This window comes from Pleurodeles waltl, chromosome 9 (assembly GCF_031143425.1).
Source record: "Pleurodeles waltl isolate 20211129_DDA chromosome 9, aPleWal1.hap1.20221129, whole genome shotgun sequence".
NCBI classification, from domain to species: domain Eukaryota; kingdom Metazoa; phylum Chordata; class Amphibia; order Caudata; family Salamandridae; genus Pleurodeles; species Pleurodeles waltl.
In genome coordinates, this window is record NC_090448.1 from 326,441,781 (window position 1) to 326,468,921 (window position 27,141).

Sequence of the window (27,141 nt, forward strand, 5' to 3'; positions counted from 1 at the left end):
CCGCGTCTAAAACTACTGCGACTCTCCACCCCCACCCATAAAATTTAGGATTACCCTGACTCCCGCACCTCTGCCACTAAAACTACCCTGACCCCCCATCCCTGCCACTACAAGTAAAATGTCCCCGATCCCCCACCCCTGCCACTAAAACTACCCCAACCCTCGCCCCTAAAACTACCACGACCCCCCACTCCTGCCCTTAAAAACTAAGATTACCCCGACCCCTCACCCTGCCCCTAAAAACGAAAACTACCCGAGCCCTCACCCTGCCCCTAAAAAATAAAACTACCCTGACCTCCCACTAATGCTAAAACTACCTCGACCCTCCCACCCCCGCCCCTAACACTACCCTGACCCCACCCCTAAAAACTGAAATTACCCCAACCCCCACCCCTAAAAAACTAAAACTACCCCGACCCCCCATCCTGCCCCTAAAAACTGAAACTACCCCCGCCCGCCCCTAAAACTACCCCCCCAACCCTACCCTAGCCCCACTTACCTGATCGCGTTCTCTCCCGATCCCGAGTCTGTTTTCCTCTGCCTTAACCACACATGTTTGTTGATCAGGATATGCGTGGTTAAGGCTGAGAAAAACAGAGTCGCTGTTCACGAAAGCGTTGTTCCGCTTTCGTGGACAATGCACCTCATTGTTCAGCAGTCGTTGTTTAGGCTGTTTCCCGCAACAAAGACAATTAACAAAAAGATAAGTGGAGGAAAGAACAGTGTAGAATCTATATAAAATGCACAAAAACTTCGATTTGATTCGAATTTTAGTACTGGTGAGGAGGTGGGGGAAGTGGTGAGCAAAAGGGGTGAATGAAGTGACCCAACTGAAAAAAGAGTGGTAGTCCCCTCTAATCAACAGTCCTCAGTTCATTATCCATGTTTACGGGCTGAAGTCGCCAAGGCGTTTTCTATCGCAGTTCCCCCATAAATTGCATACCCCATTCCCCTGAAACTCCAGACAAAGATTTTTTTATTCCAATTTGGGTGATAATGTAATTTATAATGGTGAAAATACAGAGACTACCACTCCATGTAATATATTGAATGTGCCTCTTGTATTGGAATTTAGCTCTATCCTTGACCAATAAATATTTCTGAAAAGAGAATTCTTATTGAGCTGCTTTGCTGAGATAGTTGAATTAGAAGTTATTTAAAGTAGTGATATATCTTCCTGGTCTATATCAAGAACTCAGATGCAAATAGTAGGACCAGAATCACCTTTAATTCAAAAGTTTTATCTAGTCTACCAGTAAATATTGCCCTAATTGATGCAGTAGGATATTTTTTTGCTAAGAGTATTCTCAATCCTCTCTTGGTTTGGATAGAAAAGTGAACGGTTCCTCCAGTACAGCAAGCATGTTTTAGGAAGAAACAATGCACGTTAGACAATATCTTTAAGCTGAAAGTAATAGTGGAAAGGTGCATGTCTACTAAGTGATCTAATGTATACACTGCATTTATAGATTTTACTACAGTATTTGATGGAGTAGGTCGCCCAATCTTATGGCGAAAACTGAAGAATTTAGGCATGTCTGAAATCCTCACTACATTAGTTATTGCCCTTCACTCCATTAACTGAAATCAGGTGTTTTTGGGTGGCGATTGGGGTCTCTCCTTCATAATTCCAACCAAAAATGGTCTGAAACACGGCTGTTTAATGGCCCCACTTCTTTTTTAACTGTACATTCAGATCGTCTGGAGAGTTTATTAAAAAGTAAGGGGGATTCTGTCAGTATTCGTGGGTGATCGTTTCCATGTCTGATGTATGCTGATGATATTGTCAGAACTTAACTACTAAGGTTCTAAATAATTCGATAGTCTCACTTCAGCAGTTTGCTTCCCATCACTTTCTGAAAATGAATATCTCAAAAATTAAAGTATTGTGCTTTAAGAATAGCAAAAATAGGATTTTTTGTAACTGTAGCTGCTTTCTGGGTTCATAGAAGATGGAAGTAGTCAAATCATACCCCATATGTGGAAAATTACGTTGACAGTATGAACAAAAAGGACCATGTTAACCACTGATCATCCATGGTCTTATCGCGTGCCAATGGACTAAGAGCATTTTATAATGCAGTTGGTTGGAGGCACTTTTTACACCTGCTCTCTGTATAGAAGATAAAAGTTCCCCTGACACTACTATATGCCATGGAATCAATCAACCAGTTTATGTGGGTTTTTTCTTTTTAGAGTAGATGGAAGGCCACATTTTGCATACGTTGTGTAACCTTATTTCGTCTGTTCCTGTACCTGGTTTAAGACTTGAATTAGGCCCAAAAAGCTGATGTGTGATCTGATGAATCCACCAGCTCATGAAAGGCAATGGGGAATTCAATGAGGGTTTTTTTGTGCTCAGAAATTTTTGGTTTGAATTTAGGAAAATATTCTCTCTCTAGAGATTTTAGATATGCATTAAATCAATCTGATTTAAAGAAGGATCTACTGGACACTCTTATGCTTAATTTAAATATTTTCTGAAGCATTTATCGGGTGTAATAAGTTAAAGTTTGGTCATAAAATACTGTGTATCTAAAATGTAAGATAATAATCACCTCCTGTCATTAGAGGAAGCTCAGCAATATTTGTTGCGCAATTTAGAGCTTGGAATTCGCCGCTTTTAGACAATATTATGAATTAATTTACTCCCTCTAAATTTGTTGACAGCAAACTGGAATAATTCCAAAGATAAGGTGAAAATGTGTAGTTTGTGTAACACAGGTACTCAGGATTTTAATCATGTATTATTTGTTTGCCCTGCACTGCACTTTCCTTGCGGTTTAATCCTAAAACCAATGTTTTTAAATTGCAATATTAAGACAGTAGCAGCAGCTCAGCAACTGCTTTTCTCTCCTAAGAAAGAAATAATTTGTCAAAAGGTTTTTACATTTTTTTAATGTTTTTAAATGTATATTAATGTGAATGCTGCTATTTGTAAGATTTTCTTAATGTTATGTTATTAGCTACAGTGTTCTGTGTTATGTGGACCTCATCTGAGTTCCAAACCTGGAATAAAATTTGAACTGAATTAATAAAGCAATATTCTTACCAGCAGTATTCAGTCTCTCGATATTCATGAGATCAAAATATATTTTACATATGTGGGTCAATTGATATTTTTAACCCATACTAACTCACCTAATCTCCATAACACAAAATATCAATTTGCTAAAATCCTGCCTCTCTCTTATCCAGAATTGAGTGTCTAGAGCGTATTAAAATCTCAACCTTATCAAAACAGAATCCCCCCTGTTCACCAACAGGGGGAACCAGCCACAGATTCAAACCTGGCTAAATAAAATGAACCAGGACAGCTCCTATCTGTGACCTCCCCTATAAAGAATTAATTGCTAAGAAAACGAAAACAGCATTGTACCAGCTCTACCTCCTGAAAAAAGTTTTATACCTTAAACTTACTTCACCACACTACATTTACTACTCTTCCACATGCATGAAGGCAGCAACCATTGTCACCCGTGAAAGGAATCATGTGCCTTGCAGCAGATCTCATTAATGGCCCGAAGAAGTTCAAGACATCACTCCACATCTGAAGTAACTACGTTGACTCCAGCAGCATCATTTGTAAGACTACCAGAAGAAACAACCCTGAACATCTGGCTGAAACAATAGCCACCTCAGGCAGAGAGTGCCACACCGGAAACCAGAACATTGCCTGACTGGAAATATTGAAATGCAAAAATGTACAGGCCTTCTCCATAAATGTACCCAGGATCTTTAACAACATCCCCATCAAAATTAGAACAACGTGAAAATTCCTGCAATTCAGAAAGGAACTGATGACACACCAGAATACCCTGTCTAGCTAGGTTCACGATCTACAATTAATATTACATACATAACATGTATTTTAAGTAAATGTCTACAGTATTCACAATAGGATCAGACTTGTGATAGCTTTCACTGTTCCTTGATTTATTAGAGAGGCTAAGTTGCCTGGAGATTTAATTAAAGTTGACTTTTGTGTGTTAGGTGGTTTATTTGAAGCTATGTCAAAATTCTTTTCATGATCATCAGTGAAATCTAAAACTTAGTAATAAAATTCCTGTGATTAGTCTATGCTAATAACAATAAAGAATTAACTTTTTCATGCATGGATTATAACTAATAACTGACTAAAAAACGGCAAGTCTAGGGCCTTTCAAATGCTGTTGGCCAGAGAATCCAATCGATTTTTAACCAAAACCTAAAACCCCCAATCACAATAATGATGCTTTTCTTTGTTATAAGCAGATGTTTTAGGTCTAAGATGTTGCTGTAAGAAGGTTTGCAGACGGTCCACAACTACACTGATGGAATCAGTATAGTGTACGAGAAGCCTAAATGGCATATGTTTTAAAGAGGCATAAGCCATTCTGCTTCGTAATGAGGCCTGGTAAGAGTAGTTTTATAGTAATTCTCCTCCTCTGTTGCTTTCTTTTCAACAAGATTTCAAGATGGTGCAGTCCTCTGGAATAAAGACAGTGCTCTTATGTTGTTTTCCATGGTGTGCATCGTAACACGTAACAATATTATGTGATTTTTAATTTTTTCTACATGCTCTGACTGTCTGTTCATATGTCTCTCTATTATGTTTCTATATTGTGTGTGCCTCTTTCATTTGTTGTTTTTTTGCATGTCTATTTCCTCTGTCTATTGGTTTGATGTCAATGTAGTTTTGGCCAATTGTTGATTTGGCTTGTATGTCAGATTAGCCTGCATGCTCATGTGGTCTGTCCTTATAGTCTGTTTGTCAATGTGACCTATAAACTCTTTGCTCCCTCTACCTGCTTACTCACTATGTCTCGGTATGTATCTTCGTTATCTATGTCTGTTTCGTCCAGTTGATGTTTATGTCTGTTTGGGATTTCCGTCTGCTTTTTTTAAATGTATTTTTGCTCTTTATGTCTGCCTTCTATTGGTTTCATCTGTATGTCTAATTGGGCTAGATGTATGGCTGAGTGGTATCTTTGTTTGACCTGTACTTTGCGTTAGCTTGTAGTTATTTTTGGTCTAGAGGCCACTGACTCTGTATTTGTATCGGATCTTTATGTGTGCATGTTGTTTTGGTCTTTTTGTTGGGTTTCTATGACTGTATTCTGTATTGGACAAGATCATTACCTTTCTGAAAATAGTACGGAATATTTTTTGAAAAAGTGTTAGATGAACCACATATTGGCCTTTTTCCTGAACTAGCAGAGATTTAGCCATGGGTAGAAGACATTCCTCAATGCACTGCATGAATGGACTCAGTTCTTTCATGGATGCATGTATACATCTGAAGTTATAATAGACAACAGCCAGTGGTGCTGCAACAATTTTCAGAGTAGGGGTTCTGCCATCAATGTTACATCACTGAAGTCAAAGGGACTGTGAAAAACCCAAGCGTCCCACAAAGAACAAGTGTAAGAAATGAGCCGTTTAGTGGTAAGGATATTGTATGTCGCCAATAGTGCAGGTTGGACACACTGTCACAAATATATTACTCAAGTATAGTGTGGTAATGCAGTTTAATTTGCAGACGACAAATTATCCATTGTAGTGGCCACAAAGAGCCTGATTAGGAGTTTGGCAAATGGGTTACTCTGGCACAAAAGTGACGGATATCCCATCCGCCTTATTGCATGTGCATTATATCCAACTGCACTAATAACATGGTGGATGGGAAATCTGCCATGTTTGACATGGAGTAACCCATCAGCCGAACTCTAAATCAGGTCCTAAATGTGCACAGGCATGCAGTTTTACTGAAAGTAGTATATAAAGCACAAATGATAATGTGTGGAAAATTGGGGTTTAGAAGATATTTATTTGTACATGACACAAGTAAAGTGCCTCGATTTATTTTTATTCTATTATTATATTTGTTTCCACCATAATTCAGAATTACAAAAAAACTACTTCATTTGTGCTGTCCCAGCTGCTAAAAGATTCTGAAATGTCTCTACAGTTCATTTTCAGGCATTTCAAATGTTATTGTGAGTTAGTAAACATATGGCATCTACACCCCTTCCTTTCATGCTCCCTGTATCCCAGCAAGATTGTCACACAGTTCACATCACTAAATCATCTCACTTTGTAGTCAGAGAAAAGAAAGTAAACATCAATCTCCATGTTAAAAGAATACGTAGCAATTTGTCAGAAGACATTGTTGGACACTTGACCTCTGTCTTTGAAACCACAGCAAATGTGACAAGATAAAAACAAAATTGAAAGGCACCTTTAATGTTCATTCACCTTCTGTATACCAGCATGGTTATTTTACCGTACGGTAGCTTTCTCAGCCCTACATCCAACACATCCCTCTTAAATGGTAGCTGAATAACAGTACAAGTCAGAGTACTATTGTGGAGTGTTTATAACTAATGTGCATTGAAAATTAGGGAGAATAGATATCCCATCAGACTCAGAAGCCACAAAGGGAAGGAAGAGTGAAGTAGGGACTCTGATGTTCAAGAACAAATAATAAGAACCAATACCTTCTCAAAGTTAATAGGCTCCATCAGCCATCCAGCAAAGACTGTTGGGTCAGGGAGGTCAGCTCTCAGTTTCTCCAGATGCTGCTCATCTATGGGCGAGAAACCAAACTCAGTAAGACCATCACATTCATGGAAGACAAATGAGTATCACAGTGAGATATCACAGCTACCCTCAAAAGGGGAAGGTCCGGCTTCCCCCTCTGTGCCTAGTCAGCAGAGCTTAGATCTCAACCTGTTGCACACACTGACATTGCATGTAATTTTGGGCTAAGCTCCTCTTCTTGCTGCAAGTCAGTTCCTTTTACTGCAAATGATTCAGTCTTACTGGCCTTCCCTGTGGGAAGCACTAAACTTATAACTTCAATGGCTTACAATATGTAGTATGTAAAAAACCTCAATTCCTTAACATTTTGTTTGATTGGAAACTATTTCCAAACAGTGAATATATTAAGCGCCCTTGGAAGGCATATGAATCTCTATGACAACCCTGTGAAACATGCATTCAAAAGGAAGGTTTAATCCTGGACATAAATGGCTGACCGTGTGTAATGATGGCTAACCATGACCATGGCCAACTGTGCTCCATTGGACAGCAGCGATCTGAGCAAGTTGAAGAATATAGGGTTGCTCTACACTATTTTCCAAAATTCGGCTACAGCTAATGCAGGAGTGGTTAGCAAACATAGCTTTTACTAAGATGGTATTATTAGAAAACCCTTTGAGAAACTCAGCATCTCCTTAGAACAACTCAATACACAGATAACACAAGATGCTGTAAATTTCCAATATGCAAAGGATGGCACGAACACAAATTAATCGATCATACTTTTTACTGTTAAAAAATTACAAGCAACAGCTTGTACCTGTGCACTGATTTTGAGATGACATTATGTGACATTCTGCAGGCATTTTTGTGCGTTGTGCAAACTGTCGGGCTAAATGTGTCTGTACGAATGCATATCACCAATGATGCTTCCCAATATTTTTACGTAATGCAACTTAAGTATTTTTCAAAGCATGTCCCATCCATCTCACCAATGGGCCCAAAGAGTAATATACATTGACTACTAAGCAATTTTGTGACATATTGCTCCTTGGCCACTAAAGTCGGCCTTCGAAAAGATAATTGCATTGTTCTGGGTTTCTTTTTTGGAATATGTGGAGTTAAAAACAAGGATAAGTCCCAGAGACATTTTGCAGGGCCACAGCTTCATCTGTGTCCTAATTTTGGGGATAACATCCCTCAAAAAAAAGGTTGAATTAATAGAGGCTGCATAACATATAGATTTTCAGGATAAGTGTGATGTGTAGTAGGAAAGTATCTACCATACTTCAGTTTATTTTGCATGTTTTCCCCACTTTTTAGTAACTGACATAACATTGACACCGATGCTTCGGGCCGGGCAAATGAATACTATTCTACTTTCAGCCTTTCAAGAACATTTGTGTTTTTTTCTTGATCACATCTGGCTCGACTGATTCTCGGCAGTTCAACCCCTTACCCAAAGCCCTTGTGAGGCTGCTTGCCAGGGCCCATTGCCTACCTCTGCTACTTGAGAGCCTGGGCAAATAGCCAACGTTTGTGGTGTCATGTCTCACCTGCAGGATTAAACCTATGCTATCTTTACAGGCTCATCATGATGCTGTGTGCATGCTGTTAATTGCTGGTTTACTTACTCACCATGCACTGAGTTGTGCCAAGGCGTGGCCCCTGTTTAAGTGATTTCATTGTGAGTTCGAACGACGACTTTTTTGTTGGTTCCACTTTTTGCAATGCTTTGTAAGTTGTTGGCGATTCCTTTGATGCGATCAAACGTGTCGCTTTATAGTTCTTTTGTTCCATTTTTTATTGAATTTCTTATTTCAGTACAGCAAAAATGCATGACATAACAGAGGTGTCATATTATATGCATGCTTGAAATCCTATGCCTTAAATCAAAAATATACAATCCGTGTTTACAGTATGTAAGAGTATAAGGGCGTCTACGGGTATAATGACAAGTATGGTTTCTATTTTTACTTTTCAGGAGTAGTCAATAAATACTTCTAAGGGTGCGGCAGCAATGTTACTTCTAGAACAGGAAAGAGGAAAGAAAGCGAGGCCCATCTCTGAGGTTATGGCCAGCCACCCATTGATCGCCAGAGAGCTTTGCCTGCCAGGGAGTAGGTTTCATTTTTTTTTTTTTATTGTTCAGTTGCAGGCTTCCCCTTGTGGTCCGAAACTGGAAAAAACCCGCACTGGGTCGTCTCCTCCAAATATGATGCACAGTCTGAGGTACTTAGACAGGAGTCCAGAACTCTGTCGGTCTAGGGTAGGGTGACCAGATTTTGGAAACCAAAAACAGGGACGTTTAATAAACATAAAAGGAGGACTACACTTTTACATCAGTGGAGGGGTACAAAATAACAAATGACGGCGCAAATCGACACAAAAACACAGACAAGCAGGCCCTAAGGAATTCAATTCAAGGCAACGTTTAAATCCAGCCTCAGGGGTGTTAGTTTAATTGTGTGAGCTGCAAATTCATCCTGCCTTTGAGTACATAAAACCCGCCTCCCTCTGTTTTCAGTCTTCCTGCTGTAAAAATAGGGACATAAACTGAATTTGTCAAAATCTGTTGTGACAGGTAGTGAAAAAACTGGTCTAGCTTGGCAATTCCGGGACGCTGGTCACCCTGGTACAAGGCTTCCGCAGGTGGAGAGGCTGGGGCACTGCTGCAAAAACAGGATGGGTCAGCCGGCTTCAAATAGAGTTGACAGATCATCAGTTTGTGAGTACCAAAGGATGGGTTCTATACGGTCCTATCAATCTAAAAAATGTAAATAAATCAGTCAGCTGAATCGAAGTGTCTCTTGCAAGATCTCACTGATTTTTTTTTTTAAGGACCTGACCCCTTTTATCACCTAGCAACGCAGTCAAATACTTATGTTACTTGGGCTAATGACAAAGATAGACGGTGCTTGTCAGGCAGCCAGACATCTCCTCATTTCCTCCAGTGGTAAAAACATAAGTACCCAGGCCTTCATCACTCAATCATAGCATTTGTAAAGCGTAGCACTATCTCCCCTAAGGGTAACTGTGCACTGGCTGTGTTGTGTCTCCGTCTAAAAGCCACATCTTGTGTCTCCTTCTGAAGTCCGTCAGGGAGAGAGTTGTTTGGATGTGGAGTGGCAGGTTGTTCCCGGACTTGACTGCTGTGTAGGAGAAGGAGCGGTCTTCACTGAGGCTGCAATGGATGCATGGTGTGTGCGCAAGGTTTAGCGAGGCGGAGCATAGTCCAGCCACCTTGACCAGCCACCTTTTCAAGCAGTGACTTAAGCCTGAGACATTCCAAAAAGGTATTTATAAATTATGCATTGGGGCATCAATGCTATTTTCTGAGTGAAATTCTTATATACGCTCTTATTATACATGCTGACCCCTTATTGATAACAATAAAAGAAATTAACCCAACCATGAATCCCTTTTTCCCCACCCATGAGAATGCTCCCCGGTGTGCAAAACAAAATAACCCAAACCTAACCCCAGCCAAACCCACCCTGAAAGCTATTGGGAAAAAAATTATCCAAGTTTGTTTGTTGTCAGCTGCCCTTTGTAAGAAACTGGCCCCTTTTGTTTGCTATACTCCCCCCACACACACTTTTTGCCTGATATTTGATGCTAACTTGACTGAGTGTGTGCTAGGACCCTGCTAACCAGTCCCCAGAACTAGTGTTCTTTCCCTAAATTGTACCATTGTTTCCACAATTGGCACCCCCCTGGCACACAGCTAAGTCCCTTGTAAAATGTACTAGTGGTATCGAGGGCTCTGTGACCAGGGATGTCCCTAAGGGCTGCAGCATGTATTGTGCCGCCCTAAGGGACCCCTCACCAAGCACATGCACACTGCCACTGCAGAACGTGTGAGCTGGTGGGGAAAAAAGGGAAAGTCAACATGGGCACCTCTTCCAGGGTGCCAGGCCCACAAACCACTGCCTGTGGCATAGGTAAGTCACCCCTTTAGCAGGCCTTCCAGCCCTAGGGCGGGGTGCACTATACCACAGGTGAGGGCATAGATGCATGAGCAATATGCCCCTACAGTGTCCAAGTCCATTCGTAGACAGTGTGAGTTCAGTGTGGTCATATTGAGTATATGGGCTGGGAGTTTGTCATTACAAACTCCTCAGCTCCATGATGGCTTCACTGAAGACTGGGAAGCTTGGTAACAAACTTCTCAGCACAATAAACCCACACCAACGCCAGTGTTGGATTTATTGTTAAAAGCACAGAGAGGGCATCTTAGAGATGCCCCCTGTATTTTACCCAACCCTTTAGTGCAGGACTGACCAGTCTGTGCCAGCCTGCCACTAACAAACAAGTTTATGACCCCATGGTCTGAGAGCCTTTGTGCTCTCTGGGGTCAGAAACAAAGCCAGCTCTGGGTGGAGGGCGCTTCACACCTCCCCCTGCAGGAACTGTAACACTTGGCGGCGAGCCTCAAAGGCTCAGGCCTCTGTTACAATGCCCAAGCAGACTCCAGCTACTGGAGATGCCCACCCCCCGGACCAAGCCCCACTTTGGTGGCCGGTCCAGTGGGAAAATTAGGTAAAACAGGGAGGCGTGACCACTGCTGCTAGGACCACCCCTAAGGTGTCCGGAGCTGAAGTGACCCCAATCCTTGCAGAAGACTCCATCTTATTTTGGAGGGCAGGGACTAATATGGTTAAGAATGTGTCCCACTGCCGGAAGGGAGTGGACATGTGAAGGGTGTTAGCCACCCTCAGGGACAGTAGCCATTCACTACTGCCTCTGACCCCCTGTAATGCCCCTAAATCCAGTATTTAGGGGCAACCCTGAACCTCACTCACCTGATTCCTGGTGGTCTCAAAAGAATAAAGAATAAAGAAGGACAGCTAAGCTGACCCCAGCAGAGAAGACTCCAGATGACAAATGACTTGGCCCCAGCCTTATCGGCCTGTCTGCAGCTTCAAAGATTTCTGCTCCAAAAAGGCAATGCATCCTGCAGGATCAGTGACCTCTACAAACCTCCAGAGGCTGCCTGCCCAGCAGAAGATCAAGAACTCCTGAGAACAGCGGACCTGTCCAGACAAAATCTCCAAAAGGACTCCAGCAGAACCACCCCAGTTCCGCGAGCCCGGTGCAAGTCCAGGTGGCCCTCTGGTCCAGAGAAGGTCTCCAGGCCTGTGTCCTGGAACCGCAGGTAATTACCTGCAGTCTGCTTTCTACTGAGCACCCCCAGACCTTATAGGATTCCATTGCAAACCCAGTGTCAATTTTGACCTCTGCATCCACCCGGACCCGTGTTGTTGGTGGTGCACTTTTAGGGTCAGCCTAAATTTTGACCTGTGGACATCCTATCCCCGAAGACTGGAATGGTAAGTTTTGTACTTACCTGTTATCTGTGCTAACACTCCCCCTCCCAGGACTCTATTGACTCCTATGAAAAATTGTACTGTGTCAACTTTTGAAATAGAAAAGTGTTACAATTGGTACATATGCTCGATACCTATTGACAACTGTACTTACCTGCAACAAAGTTCTTCTGGTTCTAGTAATAAAGTAACAAAATATATTTTTGCTATATAAAAACAATTGGCCTGGAGTTAGTCATTGAGCGTGTGCCTCATTTCTTGACTGTTTTGTGAACAACAGATGCTTTGCACTACCCTCTCATAAGCCTAACTGCTCGGCCACATTACTATGAAAGAAAGCATTAGCATTATCTACTTTAACCTCTGTTAAGCTTCTGGAACCCCTGGACTCTGTGCACATTATATACCTGATTTTGGTATAGTATATACAGAGCCAGCTTCCTACACCTTTGACAGCACCAATGTGGCCGCCTCATCCTCTCCACACCTTATAACCATAACTCAGCCTATATGTCATCAGTCATACTCAACCCTTCCTACAAAGAAAAATGTTTCATATTTCACCCCCTCGTACTCAGTTACTCTAGAATACACATCAATCAGGCCCCTGTTTTTCTTGCATTATACTCTTCCTGCCATTGTTTCAGGATAGCTGAGGTATCCCCTTCAGTCAGACAGAAATTAATTTTGCAGTTTCTTAGAAATTTCATTCAAGCCTTTACCTGGACAACCACCTGCACTCCGACTGCCTTCAGGAGATGAACCATTTGGCGTAATCATCAACTGCAATCTTCAATTGACTGACAAAAATCGGGGTGTACAAAAAAAAAAAGATACTGAGTCAATTACTAATGGTGTGTGGGGCTGTACTTTCAAATAAATGGCTTGGCAAAGTAGACCATTCACTATATAAAGCAGTATTGGGGCATGGTGGGTTGTATTTGGAAATTAACGTATGACCTGCTGGTATTGAAATCCGATCAGCTTCCTGAACTTGATAATCTGGGTCTCAATCTGCCAAGCCTGGAAAGCAGATTGGAGTAGTCCAATTATATGTTGTGAAGGATCATCTCCTTCCAAGCCCTCAGGGATCCCCATGAAATTATTCCAGCACTGGTGGTTTTCCAAATCCTCAAGTTTTCGCTGTGCTGCCAGGATATGCTCACCAAGTCCTTGTATCAATCCTGAAGTGTGCATTGCAACTTCTTGTGTCAGCGGTCCTCTTTCCCAGTTCTTCAATCTGAGTAGTTAACTCACAAGTTTTGCAAGCTTCATCAGCCAGAGGCTGTTGCACCCGCACGTTATCTGCCCTGACCACAGCGTAATGAATGGACATTTCCTACCGATGGATATGTATCAGTTAAAGATCATGGTTAGAAATGGTTCAAGACATGGTTTAGTTTCTTAAGGGCACCTGAATTGGTCATCAAATAGATATATTGTCAAGCTCTTTTGACCCTTTTACTGCTACAGGCAATGCAGGTTTTGTGTGTACTATGCTGACAGGAACAGAAGTCACGATTGATAGCTTTCTGATGTTCTTCAGGCCACGTGTATGCTAGATAAAACTACGTAAATGAGTTGTCGTCAGAGTCATCAGGCATGAAATAGTTGATTGATGATTTCTGATCTGGGAAGTTTCACAAAGGATTCATCTCCCACTGACTGTGTAGCGTGGGTTGGCTAGCCAACAAGCAAAAACAACTGATTTGGACATGAGTCATTCATATTTATTGTCATTTTTGGGTTGTGCAGAACACAAATCGTGCAACAAAGCACTTTTTTTCCACAGCGTTGTCGATCCTTGAAGAGCTAAAAAAATGTATCTGGGTCTTGATGGTTCATGGGTTCTGCTCTTCACAGGTGGAACAAAAATTCGACAAACGCCACAAAATCGTGTCAGTGGAATAAAACTGCAGAAAGAGGGTAAGTCTGTTTCACAAGTAAAATGTTTCCTTTGGTGGGTTTTGGGTTTTGATTAAATATATCCCCCCGTGCATGTTACTGGGTTTGGACACGGGAACTTCCTCATGAAATTTTCACTCTGTTGACACTGTGTGATTTTGGAAAAATTACTATGAAGATAATTGTGATTATTGGTTGCATGTTGAAACTGACTATAGAATTTTGCCTTGATTTAATCCATTCAGAAAAGTGGAACATATAATCGTGACTTGAAAATATCAAGCAAAATATATATCCTAGAAATTAAATAGTACACAAAAGTAAATCCAGTTTGCAGTTGTGGGAGACAGACTGGAAGGCTGTTCGCAGGCTCCTCCTGCTTACCGGGGAGGTGATGTCAGTGAGCTGCTTATTTATTCTGTTCCACAGCTCAAGAAGTCATGGACAGGTACGGTCTCTTTGGTGGCACGTTGGAGGGCAGAAGGAGCCACAATGTGTTGGAGAGGAGTAGATGTGGTGAAGGATTTGTAAGAAGCTGAAGGTCAGGCAACAAGGAGCAGCTTTGGGTCTAGGTGACAGTGTCCAGTGCAGTTTGTGGTAATTAGTGAACTCGATGAAAAACAGTTGTGGCTGAGAATAATCTGCTGAGGTCTCAAGTGGAGGCTTTGCAATCTGGTGAGAGCAGAAGCCTAGGAAATTGCCCATGTTATTTTGGCTCTTACTGGAGATACATAGGCTGTATTTGCAAGTAATTTGAAGTCAGATCGATTTTTATACATAATATTTTCATGAGAATAGTGAAACAAAGTTAGTCTCCCCACCATTGTCTTAGATTGAGGACATTGTGCTGAGGAGAAAGGTGCAATCCCATTAGGGCAAACGGTAAAGTCAAGCACTAAACAAGTAGCCCATTTGGTGGTGAGTGGTTACTCACGCAAAGTTCATTCCCATTTGCAGAGTCAATTCGGAAGTTTGTAACTAAATATTTCAAGAACCCTCAAAGCAGTGGGCAACATTATGAGGGTGGGGGGAATAAACAACAGCTGAAATTTAAAACATCCTTGAAAGTGTAGTGGAGTATGTAATTACTGGACAGGAGGGAATATTAAGCTCCTTGAATGACACACTTTTGCTGTTGGATGTTCGAAGAGGCCTTTCTTTATCATCATCTCCTAACTTAGAACATACATAATGGAAGGTTTATCAGGAACAGGGAAAGGACTTGAGACTAGTTTGTTAGATAAAAGTATAAGCTTAAATAAAAGGATACCTTTTTGAACAGAGGCTAAACGGGGGGTCATTTAGATCACGTTTGGGATGAAATGGTGGACAAACAATGCTGAACATTTTCAACACAAGTGAAAATTAGTCCCTCTACCTCATTGTCAGACATTTTGCTTTTGATACAAGGAGTTCCTCAGGGAACATTAGAAGCACTTATTGGTCTAAATAAAAAGAAATTATTTAGCTACCATAAGAATATGTCGCTGAAGTTACAAAAAGTTAATAACTGTTTACCAAAACTGTTTAGAGTTGTATCCCTCAGTGGGATATTAGGCTCAAATTAATCAACTACGGGTGAGGGTGGTAAGATAAATTTAGGTAGTGAATCCATAACTGTTGATCTACTAGGGAAAGAAATACAAGAAGAAAATAAAAGAGATCAAATCTGAGTTTCCAAAATTGAATCAATGTATATCTGGAGAATACTGTGACGGTTAGGAGGAAAGTATATAAATATGGGATTAAGGGAATAATTTGTTTTAATAAACTTAATTTTAATTTACACCGTGAATGCTATATTTGACTCTGTTATAGGACTGAAGCAGTGCTTGGATCATAAAAGGTTTAAGGACCTATTTTAAACATCGCTCTGAGCCTCTTGAATCGCAAACCCTCTGTTACATTACTTGCATCTGTATAGCACTCGTTTTGTCACTGATAACTGTGACTTTTTAATGACTTTGGTAGTGTGGTTGAATTTCCAACAGAGACTCATGTTCAGCTTGGTGTAGTGCACTATAGGTATTGCGTTCTGAGCTGTATTTTGGCTAGGAGGCTGTCTCTCAATCATTTATCTGCTGGGATAAACAATTTTGGTATAAGAGGGGTTTACTAACTGCTGATATCTGTTCGAGATTAAAAAAAACACATGTTCATTGCCAGCACAGTGACATCTAACTATAAATGGATATTCATATTGTGATGAATGTAAGCAAGGTGTTCTGTCTACGGCATTCTGTTGGATAGCTCTGTTTGCCCCATGTATTAGTAAACATGTTTTTGACAGCAGTGTTATCTTTTGTATGCTGTAGTGTGCTGTTGGAGCAATGTTGGTGATACAAGCCATTCTGCAGCTTAACTGTCATGCCTATTACTAAATTTCAATGTGCAATGATTGCAACAAGCTAAAGACGAACAGTGTGTATCTATGTGAGGGAGGTTAGCATGTATAAAAAGCATGTAATAATTCACTGCATGCGGTGTATTGCAAATGGATGTTTCATTACATTTGCACAAGTCTTCTGCTAATTTTCTGTTGTAAATGATAAGATACTTGATTATATTTCAACAAAGTGTCTCTTTATGAAAGTGTTTCACTGTATCAAAGCCTTGCTTAACTAGTACAAGTTCCTTTTTCAGTCTACAAATATAGACAAGCCCTGCTCTATACGAGCTGATGGAAGCATGGGAGCTACTGAGGCCTTGGCCGCTTATAGCTACATACAGGGAAGCATTCGTTTTGATATGTCTTTGAATATATACCATCATCAGTGGGTGCTGGTGCCCTGGACTTAGTGGATGGAAGGGTTGGCTTTCCCCTTAATAAACAAAGAGAGATAGTTTTTTGGAACAATGCATGTATGGTTTATGGAGTTCAAAAGATTAACCTACTGATGGAATATAGGGAAACGTAAGCTTGCCAAACAATGTGGTGTCACTGAGAAAATTACCTCTGAACCTACGACTGTACCCAGATACCAGAGACTCTGGCTGAACAAGGTCCTGTGGGTTACCCTCTATGTATCTGGGGTTGGGGGGCCTTCCACGTGCGCTATGGGCTACCCAGTGGTGTGATGAGCCATGATGTGGCTCCCCTGAGGCATGTCGAGAGGGGCCCCTGAGACTCATATCTCATAGATACCCAAAGCTGTGGTTTCGAGGGAGCCCACTGAAGGGGGAGGGCTGCACCACAGGGTCTGCAGCGGCCTACGTCACACCACTGGGATTATAAAATATACTGCTACTCTTGCAGCCCCAAGTCTGAAATGTTTTACTATAGATGCACTACGATGTGCAAACATGCACAGTGTAAACATTAAGTGTGTCTAGCACTGTCTCAGTGTCATGTTCTGTGTACTTCTACCCATCACAATTGTCTGGATTCGGTCCTAGAAGAACTTCTCTCGCCATGCTGCACCTTATGTTTGCGAGTAATGATGAATGGACTCAAACGTTTTACCATCTGCCCTTTTATAAAACGTCTGTGTGGGGGCGACACAAACGTTTTGCGGGTCACACTCTTTCAAAGCTAACACAAGTGTGTGTTAACTACCTTGGCATAACCGAGGAGTGTGAATATCCCTCTCCTCTGACTTCCCAGGAATATGTTTTCTTTGCAAATCCATACTCTGCGCAGAAAACCTGTGGTACCCCTGTTTGATCAATGGAATAATCCACTTTGCTCTTTTTGAGCAGAAGCAGTGATGCTAGAAATGAAACCGACGCCGAGCCCCTTTGGTTCTCCAAAGCAGCCATTTATCCATTTTAGGACAGGGTTAAAAGTTGCAGAGGCACCACTGAGGAATATCTGCTGACATCGCTAAATGGGTTCATAAAGAGCGGGGCTGCACCACAGTGCAGACAAAGGGGCGCTAGAATCCTCGTGCACCGCTGCAGTCCTTTTCAAACTGTCATAAATAAGCACCCTATGTGAACTGTTTATCACACTCAGAAAAAATCCACAAATTTTGCACCTCGACTTAACGCGGTGCTTTAGTCGACTGCCTAGTTTGTCTGTGTACATGGCCACTGGAATTGTATGACAGGGAAGGACCAAATTATGCGTCAGGGTGGACTAAATTATACGACAAGAAAAATTCTACGGCACAATGCAGCACAAAAGTATTACTTTATTATTTTGCCATTTTTTTTTTTTTACAAATGTTTACACGCTCTTAACAAAGGTCTCATCCTATTAATACCGATTTAACACCCAAATATATCAACAAGTAAGAGATAGGTAATCAGTCGAACTTTCCAAAGGGCCTACCTTCCTCTACAGGGCAACATATTGCTGTTTATTAAGAAATGTTTGACCCGTAAGGCCTAGAAACAAAATTATTTTCTTTAAAATCTGCAGATTATACAGCAGATGATGCGGCATATCAACAATTATGAGGAAAACGACAGCCTCAAAACCACATAATTCTAGTGACCCGGGCCTATGTGGACTGGGCATCCCTTGCAGGTGCATCGCCACGCACATGTGGAGCAGGAGATAATGCCGGCTGGGATGCAGCAGTCCTGTTCTACCCACCACTGCTCGGAACTGTGCTCGAGGCCCCCATCATCGTCGCCATCAAGGGCTGGAGATATTCCAGCATTCTCACGGGCGCCAGCGCGCACATTTGCAGCCCGTTTATTTGTTCGTTCCCAGCACTGGTAGAGAAGGGATTTCACTGAGGGCAGACTGTTTGTGTTAGGCCTGCATATGTTTAGGATTGACCTGAAGTGATATGACATGTTTAGAATTGGAACCAGACGCTCAGAAAGTTTCTCTGCAGTGGGCCGAGGTATGGGGTAAATCCGATGGGACCTTTCTTAGTCAATAAATTCTGTTTCTCCTACTTCCCTTCGTTCATAGGCTTCCACAGTTGGAACGCTCCACAGTCGGAGCTTCTCCAGCGCGTGAGCGTGGAAGTACTGATTCAGTCTTAAGTGGCAGAGCTAACAGGCCTTTCTAAGGAAAAGCTCTATAGTGCAATTAAAGAAACGGCCAGAGAGGGCAGCAGCAGCTCGGACATGTTTTGTAAAACTAAAGACCTGAATGTCAACATTTGGTATTTCTAGGAACTATTGGCCAGATGTAGGTAGCCTTTTGCACGTCGCAAACTGGGAAAAACGCAGTTTGCGACGTGCAAAAGGCCAAACGTGATGCACAACCGCAAATTGCGAGTCGGTACCGACTCGCAATTTGAGGCTGCGACTCGCAAATAGGAAGGGGTGTTCCCTTCCTATTTGCGACCGCATCGCCATGCTGAGTTGCTTTGTGACCGCGAATGCGGTCGCAAACCAACTCGCAGTTACCATCCACCTGAAGTGGATGGTAACTCATTCGCAAAAGGGAAGGGGTCCTATTAATGTTTTTTCAGAGCAGGCAGTGGTCCAATCGACCACTGCCTACTCTGAAAAAACCGAAACCAAATGGTTTCGGAAGTTTTTCTTTTTGCAGCTCGTTTTCCTTTAAGGAAAATGGGCAGCAAAAATAAAATAAAAAACTGCTTTATTAAAAAAAGCAGTCACAGGCATGGAGGTCTGCTGTCTCCAGCAGGCCACCATCCCTGTGTGTGCGCATGGACTCGCTATGGGGTCGCAAACTGCGACCCACCTCATTAATATTCATGAGGTGGGTCTTTGCGACCCCATAGCGAGTCACAGAAGGTGTCTGAGACACCTTTCTGCATGCACTTTTGCGAGTTGCAATTTGCGAGTCGCTATGACTGACAAATTGCAAGTCGCAAAAATATACCTACCTACATCTGGCCCTATGCTCCTTGTGTAGGGCGTGACACGTTACATAAAAGTGAGAAAGAAGGAATCACTCTATTAAACATTATGAGCAAAGCCAGAGCTGGGGAGAAATTAATAAATGGCAATATAACCTGATTTTGTTCTACAAATGTATACATTTATATCTGTGCATTTTTATGGGCGAGCACAAAGTGCTCCTTCCATTCTGTAATCTCTCTTTGGGCTTGAAACCACGCCCATGCAACTACAATCACTTACATTGGTTCGTGGGCTTTGCTTTAATTTTTGAAAGGCATGCTACACAGCACCGGCAAAGTACCAAAAACATACGAGGATCGATGCTTTCAGCCTGGAGTCCGGACTACTTTAACTGTTTATTTTCCACGCAGCACGATCGCGCTGCATTTTACATAGAGCGATCGCGCTGCGTTTTTCTTGCTTTACAACGCTAATAGCTCTAACTCGAACAAATGCGAGACCTGTTGCATTGAAAATGCTTGTTAAATATGTCGTAGCATGCCGCACTTTAATAATGAACAAAAACCCTATTTCTATCCGGGCGTCTTCACCGTCGGTTCTTTTATTCACCTTGTATTTTCGTCTGAACAGAACCTGATTATTAGTTTACTGGTAAATTCTCTCATGTCAAACCTGCTGAAATTTACAAGGGGAAACATGCTCGGTAAACACTGGGGCGTAGATTTTGGTAAGCATCAACGTCTGCATGTTATGCCTCATTTCAGACTACAACTCGTACTAGGAATTATTCATCATACCTGATGAATAACGACCCCCCGCCCGCGGTATCGTTTTTTATCGGGTGAAGTAAATACCGATGCAGTTAGATCGTGCTTGTAATCAAGGCGAAATACAGGAATCTCTAAGCTCAGTGGTTCTTAACTTTTTGACTTCTGTGGACCCCCACAGTTATTTCTGAAATCCGGGGACCCCCATGAATCATTGGAAATCGGTAACACACTGTTAGAAATGGGGTTTCTGGGTGGCAAGGACATGCACCTAAGCCAGGCAGAACCAACCCACTCCCATTTCTCACACACACACTGGGGCATTACTGGAGTCCGAGGGCACCGCCCTTTCAGTGATTTGAACCATGAAACAATTCACAAATTTACAGAAACAACCATTTATCAAGCAAATGGTGACAAATTTTATTCAACTCACAAACAAAAATAAAAGAACACAACTTTTATTTTGATAATACGGTTAAGCTTTTCTAAATTCAATTGATGCCACCTATCATCCATACTCTATTTTGTTTGATGTACCTGCACCACTCCCACAAATATATATGAGAATACAAACTTTATTTTAGCCTCCAAATTCGTTTACATTTTAAAAATTTCCATTTTACAGTTTGTTTCTTTATTAATGTACATTTTAATCTGTTAACATTATTTTCTTTTATAAGCAGTCACTACCCCATGCTGAGTCTTAGCTCTTCCCAAAAGGTTGTAAGAGATATTTTAAAGCATAACATTTTGATTTAGCACATTAGAGCGAGACAGATGGAAGGGATCCTGCAAGGAGGACACAGAGTTAGAATTGTAACGTAGTTCATTGTACCGTCTATTTAATGATGAAAGAAAAACTTGCTATAAAGCAGTAAAAAATACAGTACAGTGGAATAGTAACATCCACTGGGCAGGAGGAATGTCAGGGCGCACCAGTCAGATAAGCCCAGAGTGCTGGCAGGGACTCCACACTGACATAGCTAAATAAGGGCTAGCAGCAAAGGGGCGGCAAGGGGGAGTATGGCAGAAGGTCTAGTTGGGCAGTAGGCTCTAACGCAAGTGCAGATCTCTGAGTCAAAGGAATTCTTAAACAGAAGAATGCTTGGTAGATCAGAGGGAGAGCTAAGGAAAATACCCTGGACCGCAGACAACCAGTGGACTATGAATGAAACTTCACTGAAAGAATCTCCAGGTAACATGCTACTGGAAGGAAAGCTGAAATATTTATAGGTGACAGCTTGCTATGCAAATGTGTAGGCAAGTGTTTGAAAGGAATAATGCCTCGGGACAGGGCTAGAATTACTGTCCTCCATCTTGGGGTTAGATGTAGGATGTAGGGCAGTGATTGTTTTCTTTGCGATGTGTAGTGTGGGATATAGTTACAGTCCTCCATCTCATTAGTCAGGAAGCAGGTGCTGAGTGGCAGTAGGCACTTCTGAGAGTGGAGATTCATATGCATTGCCTGTGGTCGGGATGACGTATCATTATGTCCCATCAATATGTCAGTGTTATTGTAAGGCTATGTTGGGTGGAAGCCTCCAATTTGGGTAGAGTGCCCATGTTTTCTTTTTGGTATGGTGCGCTGGTTGAGACTGTTCATTAGCTCTGGACCATACTTGTGCATATATCAGGTATTATTATTTGGGTTTCTCACATAATTATCTTAAGAATTACCATGTTTTTACGTCTCTTGAGAATTTTAAATGTTCCTGAATGCTTCAAATCTTGGCTGTCAAGTAGTTCCAGAGCTTGGAGGCTTGTACCAAGAAATCGGAGCCTCCTATGAATTCCTGCAAGTAAGGCGATACAACAATCCTACTTTCAGTGGCCTACATAAGGTGGCCCAATAACAGCCTGCCTCAAGAGTAGCTGGCAAGCATAATAGGTCTGGGAGGACAAGCTAGTATATAATGAAGCCATGGACCCTGAGCCCACAGCCAGAAAGAAGCGGTGGTTCTTCAGGCAAACAGGAAAATCACTAGCCCACGAGGCTCCTTGATCAGGGTACCTGCGCATTAAGACCCTTGTTCTACTGGCCAGGCATAGGCTGAGATGTAGAAAAGTTTTGTGGACTTGTTCAAGCCTGGAGGCCAAACCAATGCACCGTTGGCATCTCTACACGATTGGTGAGCTATTTGAGAGGGTGAGCTATTTGAGAGCATCAACATAGCCCATTGGAACCCCTCTATGTTTCATGCAATAAATGTATTTTGGTTGTGGTGAATATTGCCTCCAGATTTGCAAAGGGTGTACCACCAAGGAGCATGACTGTCAGGGTAGCGGAAATGGCCCTGCTTGCGCTCTTCTCCAGGGTCGGATTCTCCAAGATTGTGGTCTCTTACAGAGGACAGAGTTTCGTCTCCTCATAGCATCTAATCTTGCCTAGATTCGAATTGTGTTGAAGTCACCACAGACATTGCTGGAGACCATAAACTGGGGCAGACTATACTGTAAAGTGTGTAATACTTATTAAGAGCCCATGAGTTAGATCCTTAACTTTGTAGACATATGTTCCCAATGGAATTGTGTAGTATTCCGTTTTGCTGTGTTAATTAGGTACTTACTTTTTACTAAAAGCCAAGCACGGGTCTGGGCAGTTTTCAATGTGCATACTGTTTGAGTTCTAAGTCTCTGCCCCACAGTACTTCTTGAGAAGCCTTTGGCTGCTCGCTCTTGCGACAGAGTCAAGTGTGGAAAGCGTGTACTTGGCCCAGTTTGCAGTCACAGCAGAACGGATCCAAGGAGGACCTAGGTGGCAAACAATCCAAACCAACTTGGGTGCAGCCCTGTAGCACCTGTCTGCCACAAGGACGAATGGGTTCTTCTAACTACACTTGTTGTTGACTATTTGAAACCAATCGTTTAAAAAATGAATCAGTGCTTATTCACTAGAAGAGCCATTTTGGAGTAGCACGTCTTTCTGCAAAACGTTACCAGCTCTATTTTTCAGGCCTGAAACTTGTAACAAAGCAGTGTGCAGCAAAGTGCTAGGAAGACCAGAACCATGGCAGGTTTTCATGATAACCACTGACTATGTACATATGTTCAGTAACAATTTCATGTATTTAAAATGATTTTACTGGATATTCTGGCAATCTGGAACGGAGTCAACTCTCTTGGACCTATGCTGGACACCCCTGCCGTAACAGGAAATGTCGTCAAGCTAGACCTACTATTTTCCCCAATGCTCCTCTTTGGAAACACAATGACCTCTTATCCAGCGCGCTTTCTCTGTTCATTTCAAAGAATAAGAAAAAAAGGAACCTACAAGCTCTGTACTCCGTTTATATTTTCTAATTTTTCTAGGAGAAACCATGCAACAACAAAAAAAAGGACTTTTCCCAGGGAAGTTTGTGAATAAGCCGAAATGTCTGCCTGTTTCTAATTTCACACAAAAATGTTCAATTTTCCATACCCAGAGGACTTTCCATGTTAACCTAGCGACCTTCTGAGGAAACCAAAATAGACGGTCAAGCTGACCACAATAAACTTTTCATGTGTCCCCTGGAGACATCATTGGGCCTCAGAAGTCCCAGACATATAATACCCATGTGCAACAGAAGATTTTGTTGTGGAATATTCTTAGGCCCTAATGAATGGCAGGCCCAAAAACCCAAACCGAAGCCAAGCCTGCTGCATCCCACGCATCGTTACAAAAGGCGGACTGGCGCGTCTTCAGTGCCATCTTTGGAACCTCCAAGAGCCCAGCTGCCACAAATTAGCAAGACGGCGTTTCCAATCAGCTAACTACAGGGATCTTGTATTTCTGTTTTATTTGAGACTCGTGGGCCTCAGAACGTTCCCTGCAAAGCCACAAAATTAAAGAGGGCGAATATAGAGCATAATATCACTGCGGTTTTCGGCAACCACACAGGAATTCTTAGTTTAGTTTCCTGGGAACTTTGATTTTTTTGAGAGCCACCAAATTGGAAGATAATTAGAAATGTCCACGAGAAGTGGGGGCTTGTGTTTAGGGCAGAAAATCGACCCAATCTTTTCCTTATTCATGTTGAGTGACAGACGAAACTGAGTAAGCCACGTTTAAAGGGCATGTATGTCATAGATAGGGCACGCTGTCCTGGCCCGGACCACACCTTTAAAACAGTATACCCTTTAACAAAAAATGTATGGCCCCCAGTGCAGTCACAAACTTGTCCCTGCCCTGGGACAGGGCATTAGTTAAAGGAGGACCTGCTGTTTGAAGCTGCTTGTCCAACTTTCACTTTGCAGGCAGCAACCAGGCCTGCATCAAAGGGGGGGAGGTACAGATCTCCAGGTTGGGGCACTGAGGGACTACGCCTGCAGGAGGACTTCTGGGCAGGGGCCCATAAGTCTTTCTGTTACCCGCTTCCAAGTTGTACCTTGGGGGGGGAGCTGGCAGGCACACTGAGTGCGAGCCACCTCACTGTAGCGCACAGTCAATGCTCCCCTACCAGCTCCTCTACCCCTGCACGGGTATCTATAATACAGTGAAGGTGCAGAGGCAAAGTGGTTCCTCATTTGCATGGGGCCATCACGCCCCAGAGAAAAAAGAGCGCATCCTTAAGAATGCACCAGTCTCTGTTGTCCATATGGGTAGAAGTATGAGTTCAGCATAGGAACTCTAGTAACTCCCCTGCTCTTAAAATGAAAATAGCGTGTCTCGTACCACCCAACAGGGCTTTTCTTCCGTTTTTAAAGTTAGGCAGAATATTTAATGTTTTGCTTGACAAAACTTTCCGTTCCATTGCTAGATGCTGACATGTCAGGTTTGTAGTGAGGGAGCCGGTTGCTCTTCCATCTTGCAGGCTGAAGATAGATATTTGCAAACATTCTATGAGCAATAAAAGGTAGGATTTGTAGGTGTCAAACTAGCAAATTAGAATATTAACAACATCACCAAAAACTACATCGCAGGCCCGTTGTACCGATATCAAATCGCATGACAAGAAATCGGATCTCTATCAGAGGAAGCGGTAATGTGGCTTCTGACCCAGATGGCATCTTAAAACATTAATTGTAAGCCACAATGGGTGAGCTTTGATTACTGTGAAAAGCCTAATCTTAACACTAGTTAGGTTAGTAACTCCAGCAGCAACTGCAAGACTGTATTATATTGTATTTGCATTTACATAGCACTTACTTCGCCAGATGAGGCACTGAACAACTTTGTGGTGAGTTGCACTCTAATGGGACCCAAGGTTTGAGGCTAATTGAGTGTTTTTTGGTGTTAGTATTGTATTTTCCAAAAGAAAACTTCCACGCATTTAGATCACTTTTTTTGGGGTGGAACTAACAGAAGGTAGGCATGGTCGCTAGGACTATTATTACATATATTTGGTAGGGTGATATAGGACAGAAGAAATTAAAGTATTGGTTGACTGCTTTCATATATTTTTTCAAGTTTAGGATACGTTATGGGCCATGGTTGAGATGTGCGCAATTTTTAAAATCTGTATCAGGGCTTTAAACGGGCTGGTACTCTCTGGTACTGAGTACCGGCATTTTTGTTTACTTTGAGAGGGAGAGTACCTGAACTTCTCAAGGAAAATGTAATACTTTTAATTGGAGAGTACAGGCACTTCTAAGAAACAAGCCATTGCTCTGGTACAGAGTACCTGCACTTCTACTTTTCCATTTCAAGCAGTGATCTGTATACAAAAAGCCAAAATTCATGTAAGTTTGAACAGGAGTCGATAAAAAGACAAATAGGGCAGTTAGATGAAGGAAGGTAAGGACAGAGGATCTGTAGAAGTTATAAGTCAAGGCCATTTCTATTTAATGTAAAGGTTTCAGCTATATAGTGAGAGGAAGCTTGTCAGGATTGTTTGTTATCTTATGCAAGTAAGGAGCATAAGCAAAAAGGATAAAAACCAGAGTATTTGAGTATACCATAGAGTTTTTATTCAAGACATTAAAGAATAAAGGATGATGGCTCGCCAAGAAGATTGGTTGATTTCTCAATACCTTTGGCATGTTCCCCATGACTTCTTTCTGTTGACAGAGCTGCTGTCATTTTGTTATGTATCTCGTTTAGAGTAACTAGTGCTTCAGGGTGTCAATAGTGATCGGATTATGAATAACCAGAATTCCAGATGGTTGACCTTGGCCCTTATTTTTGCTAGGAGGGTTTTCTATAATTTGGTAGCCTGTCCTAAGAAAGTAGTGTCACCCATTGTTTCCTTCTTGTAAAGTGGAACAATTAGTGCTGGTCTGGAACATACGTTAGTAGACTGGGAGTAGCTTGTGATTTACATCTGGAGGAATCCAGAAACTTTACCAATTAAAGCTTTGTGATTGATACACTGTAGTGTAAAAGAGGATCTTCTTGCAACCGACCAGTATCCAGCGGGGGCACGGCAAGAGAGATGTGTGTTCAAATCTGTACCTGTAGAAGCAGTCTTGCATCAGGGTGCTGAATGTTCTGGAGTCAATTTTCAGTTGAAAGTGGAATTCTGTGAAACAGACCATTTCCATTACAAACTTTTGGGAGAATAAGTGCTATGTTTGCTTGAACCTTTTATGGAGATCCAAGGTGGGAGAAATGTCCTCACGCTGTAGAAAGACACCTTGGTTTATTTTCCACTTGGGCACTCAAGAAGAGTGTAGAGTCCATGGCGATTTGAAATATTTTGTACCCCTTTTGATATTTTTGCAGGTAGTCCAAGGTTGTACAGCCAGAAATTTAACAGGTCATAACTTTTCTAATCTTTACAAGTACGTACTTCTGTTTTTGAAGCACTGAGCCTAAGATGGCTGCATCTCATCACTTGGTATACGAGTTTGTGCTTTGAGTTTCCTATATATTGAGAGCTATCTAGTTAAATATTACCTGTGTGTCATCCTCATAATTGCAGCAAGTTAACAGCAAAACTGTTGATTAGGCCTGGAAACAGACT

General features: G+C 42.0%; 1 protein-coding gene across 4 annotated transcripts in view; it reads right to left on the reverse strand.

Annotated features, from left to right (window-relative positions):
* UBA7 (ubiquitin like modifier activating enzyme 7) overlaps positions 1-27,141 on the reverse strand; it is a 912,980-nt gene that overhangs the window by 468,503 nt on the left and 417,336 nt on the right. For all 4 annotated transcript variants that reach the window (XM_069206847.1, XM_069206846.1, XM_069206844.1 and 1 more), the window contains one exon: positions 6,480-6,568. In XM_069206847.1, the coding sequence (XP_069062948.1) occupies positions 6,480-6,568 (89 nt within the window). The remainder of the gene's footprint in view (positions 1-6,479; positions 6,569-27,141) is intronic.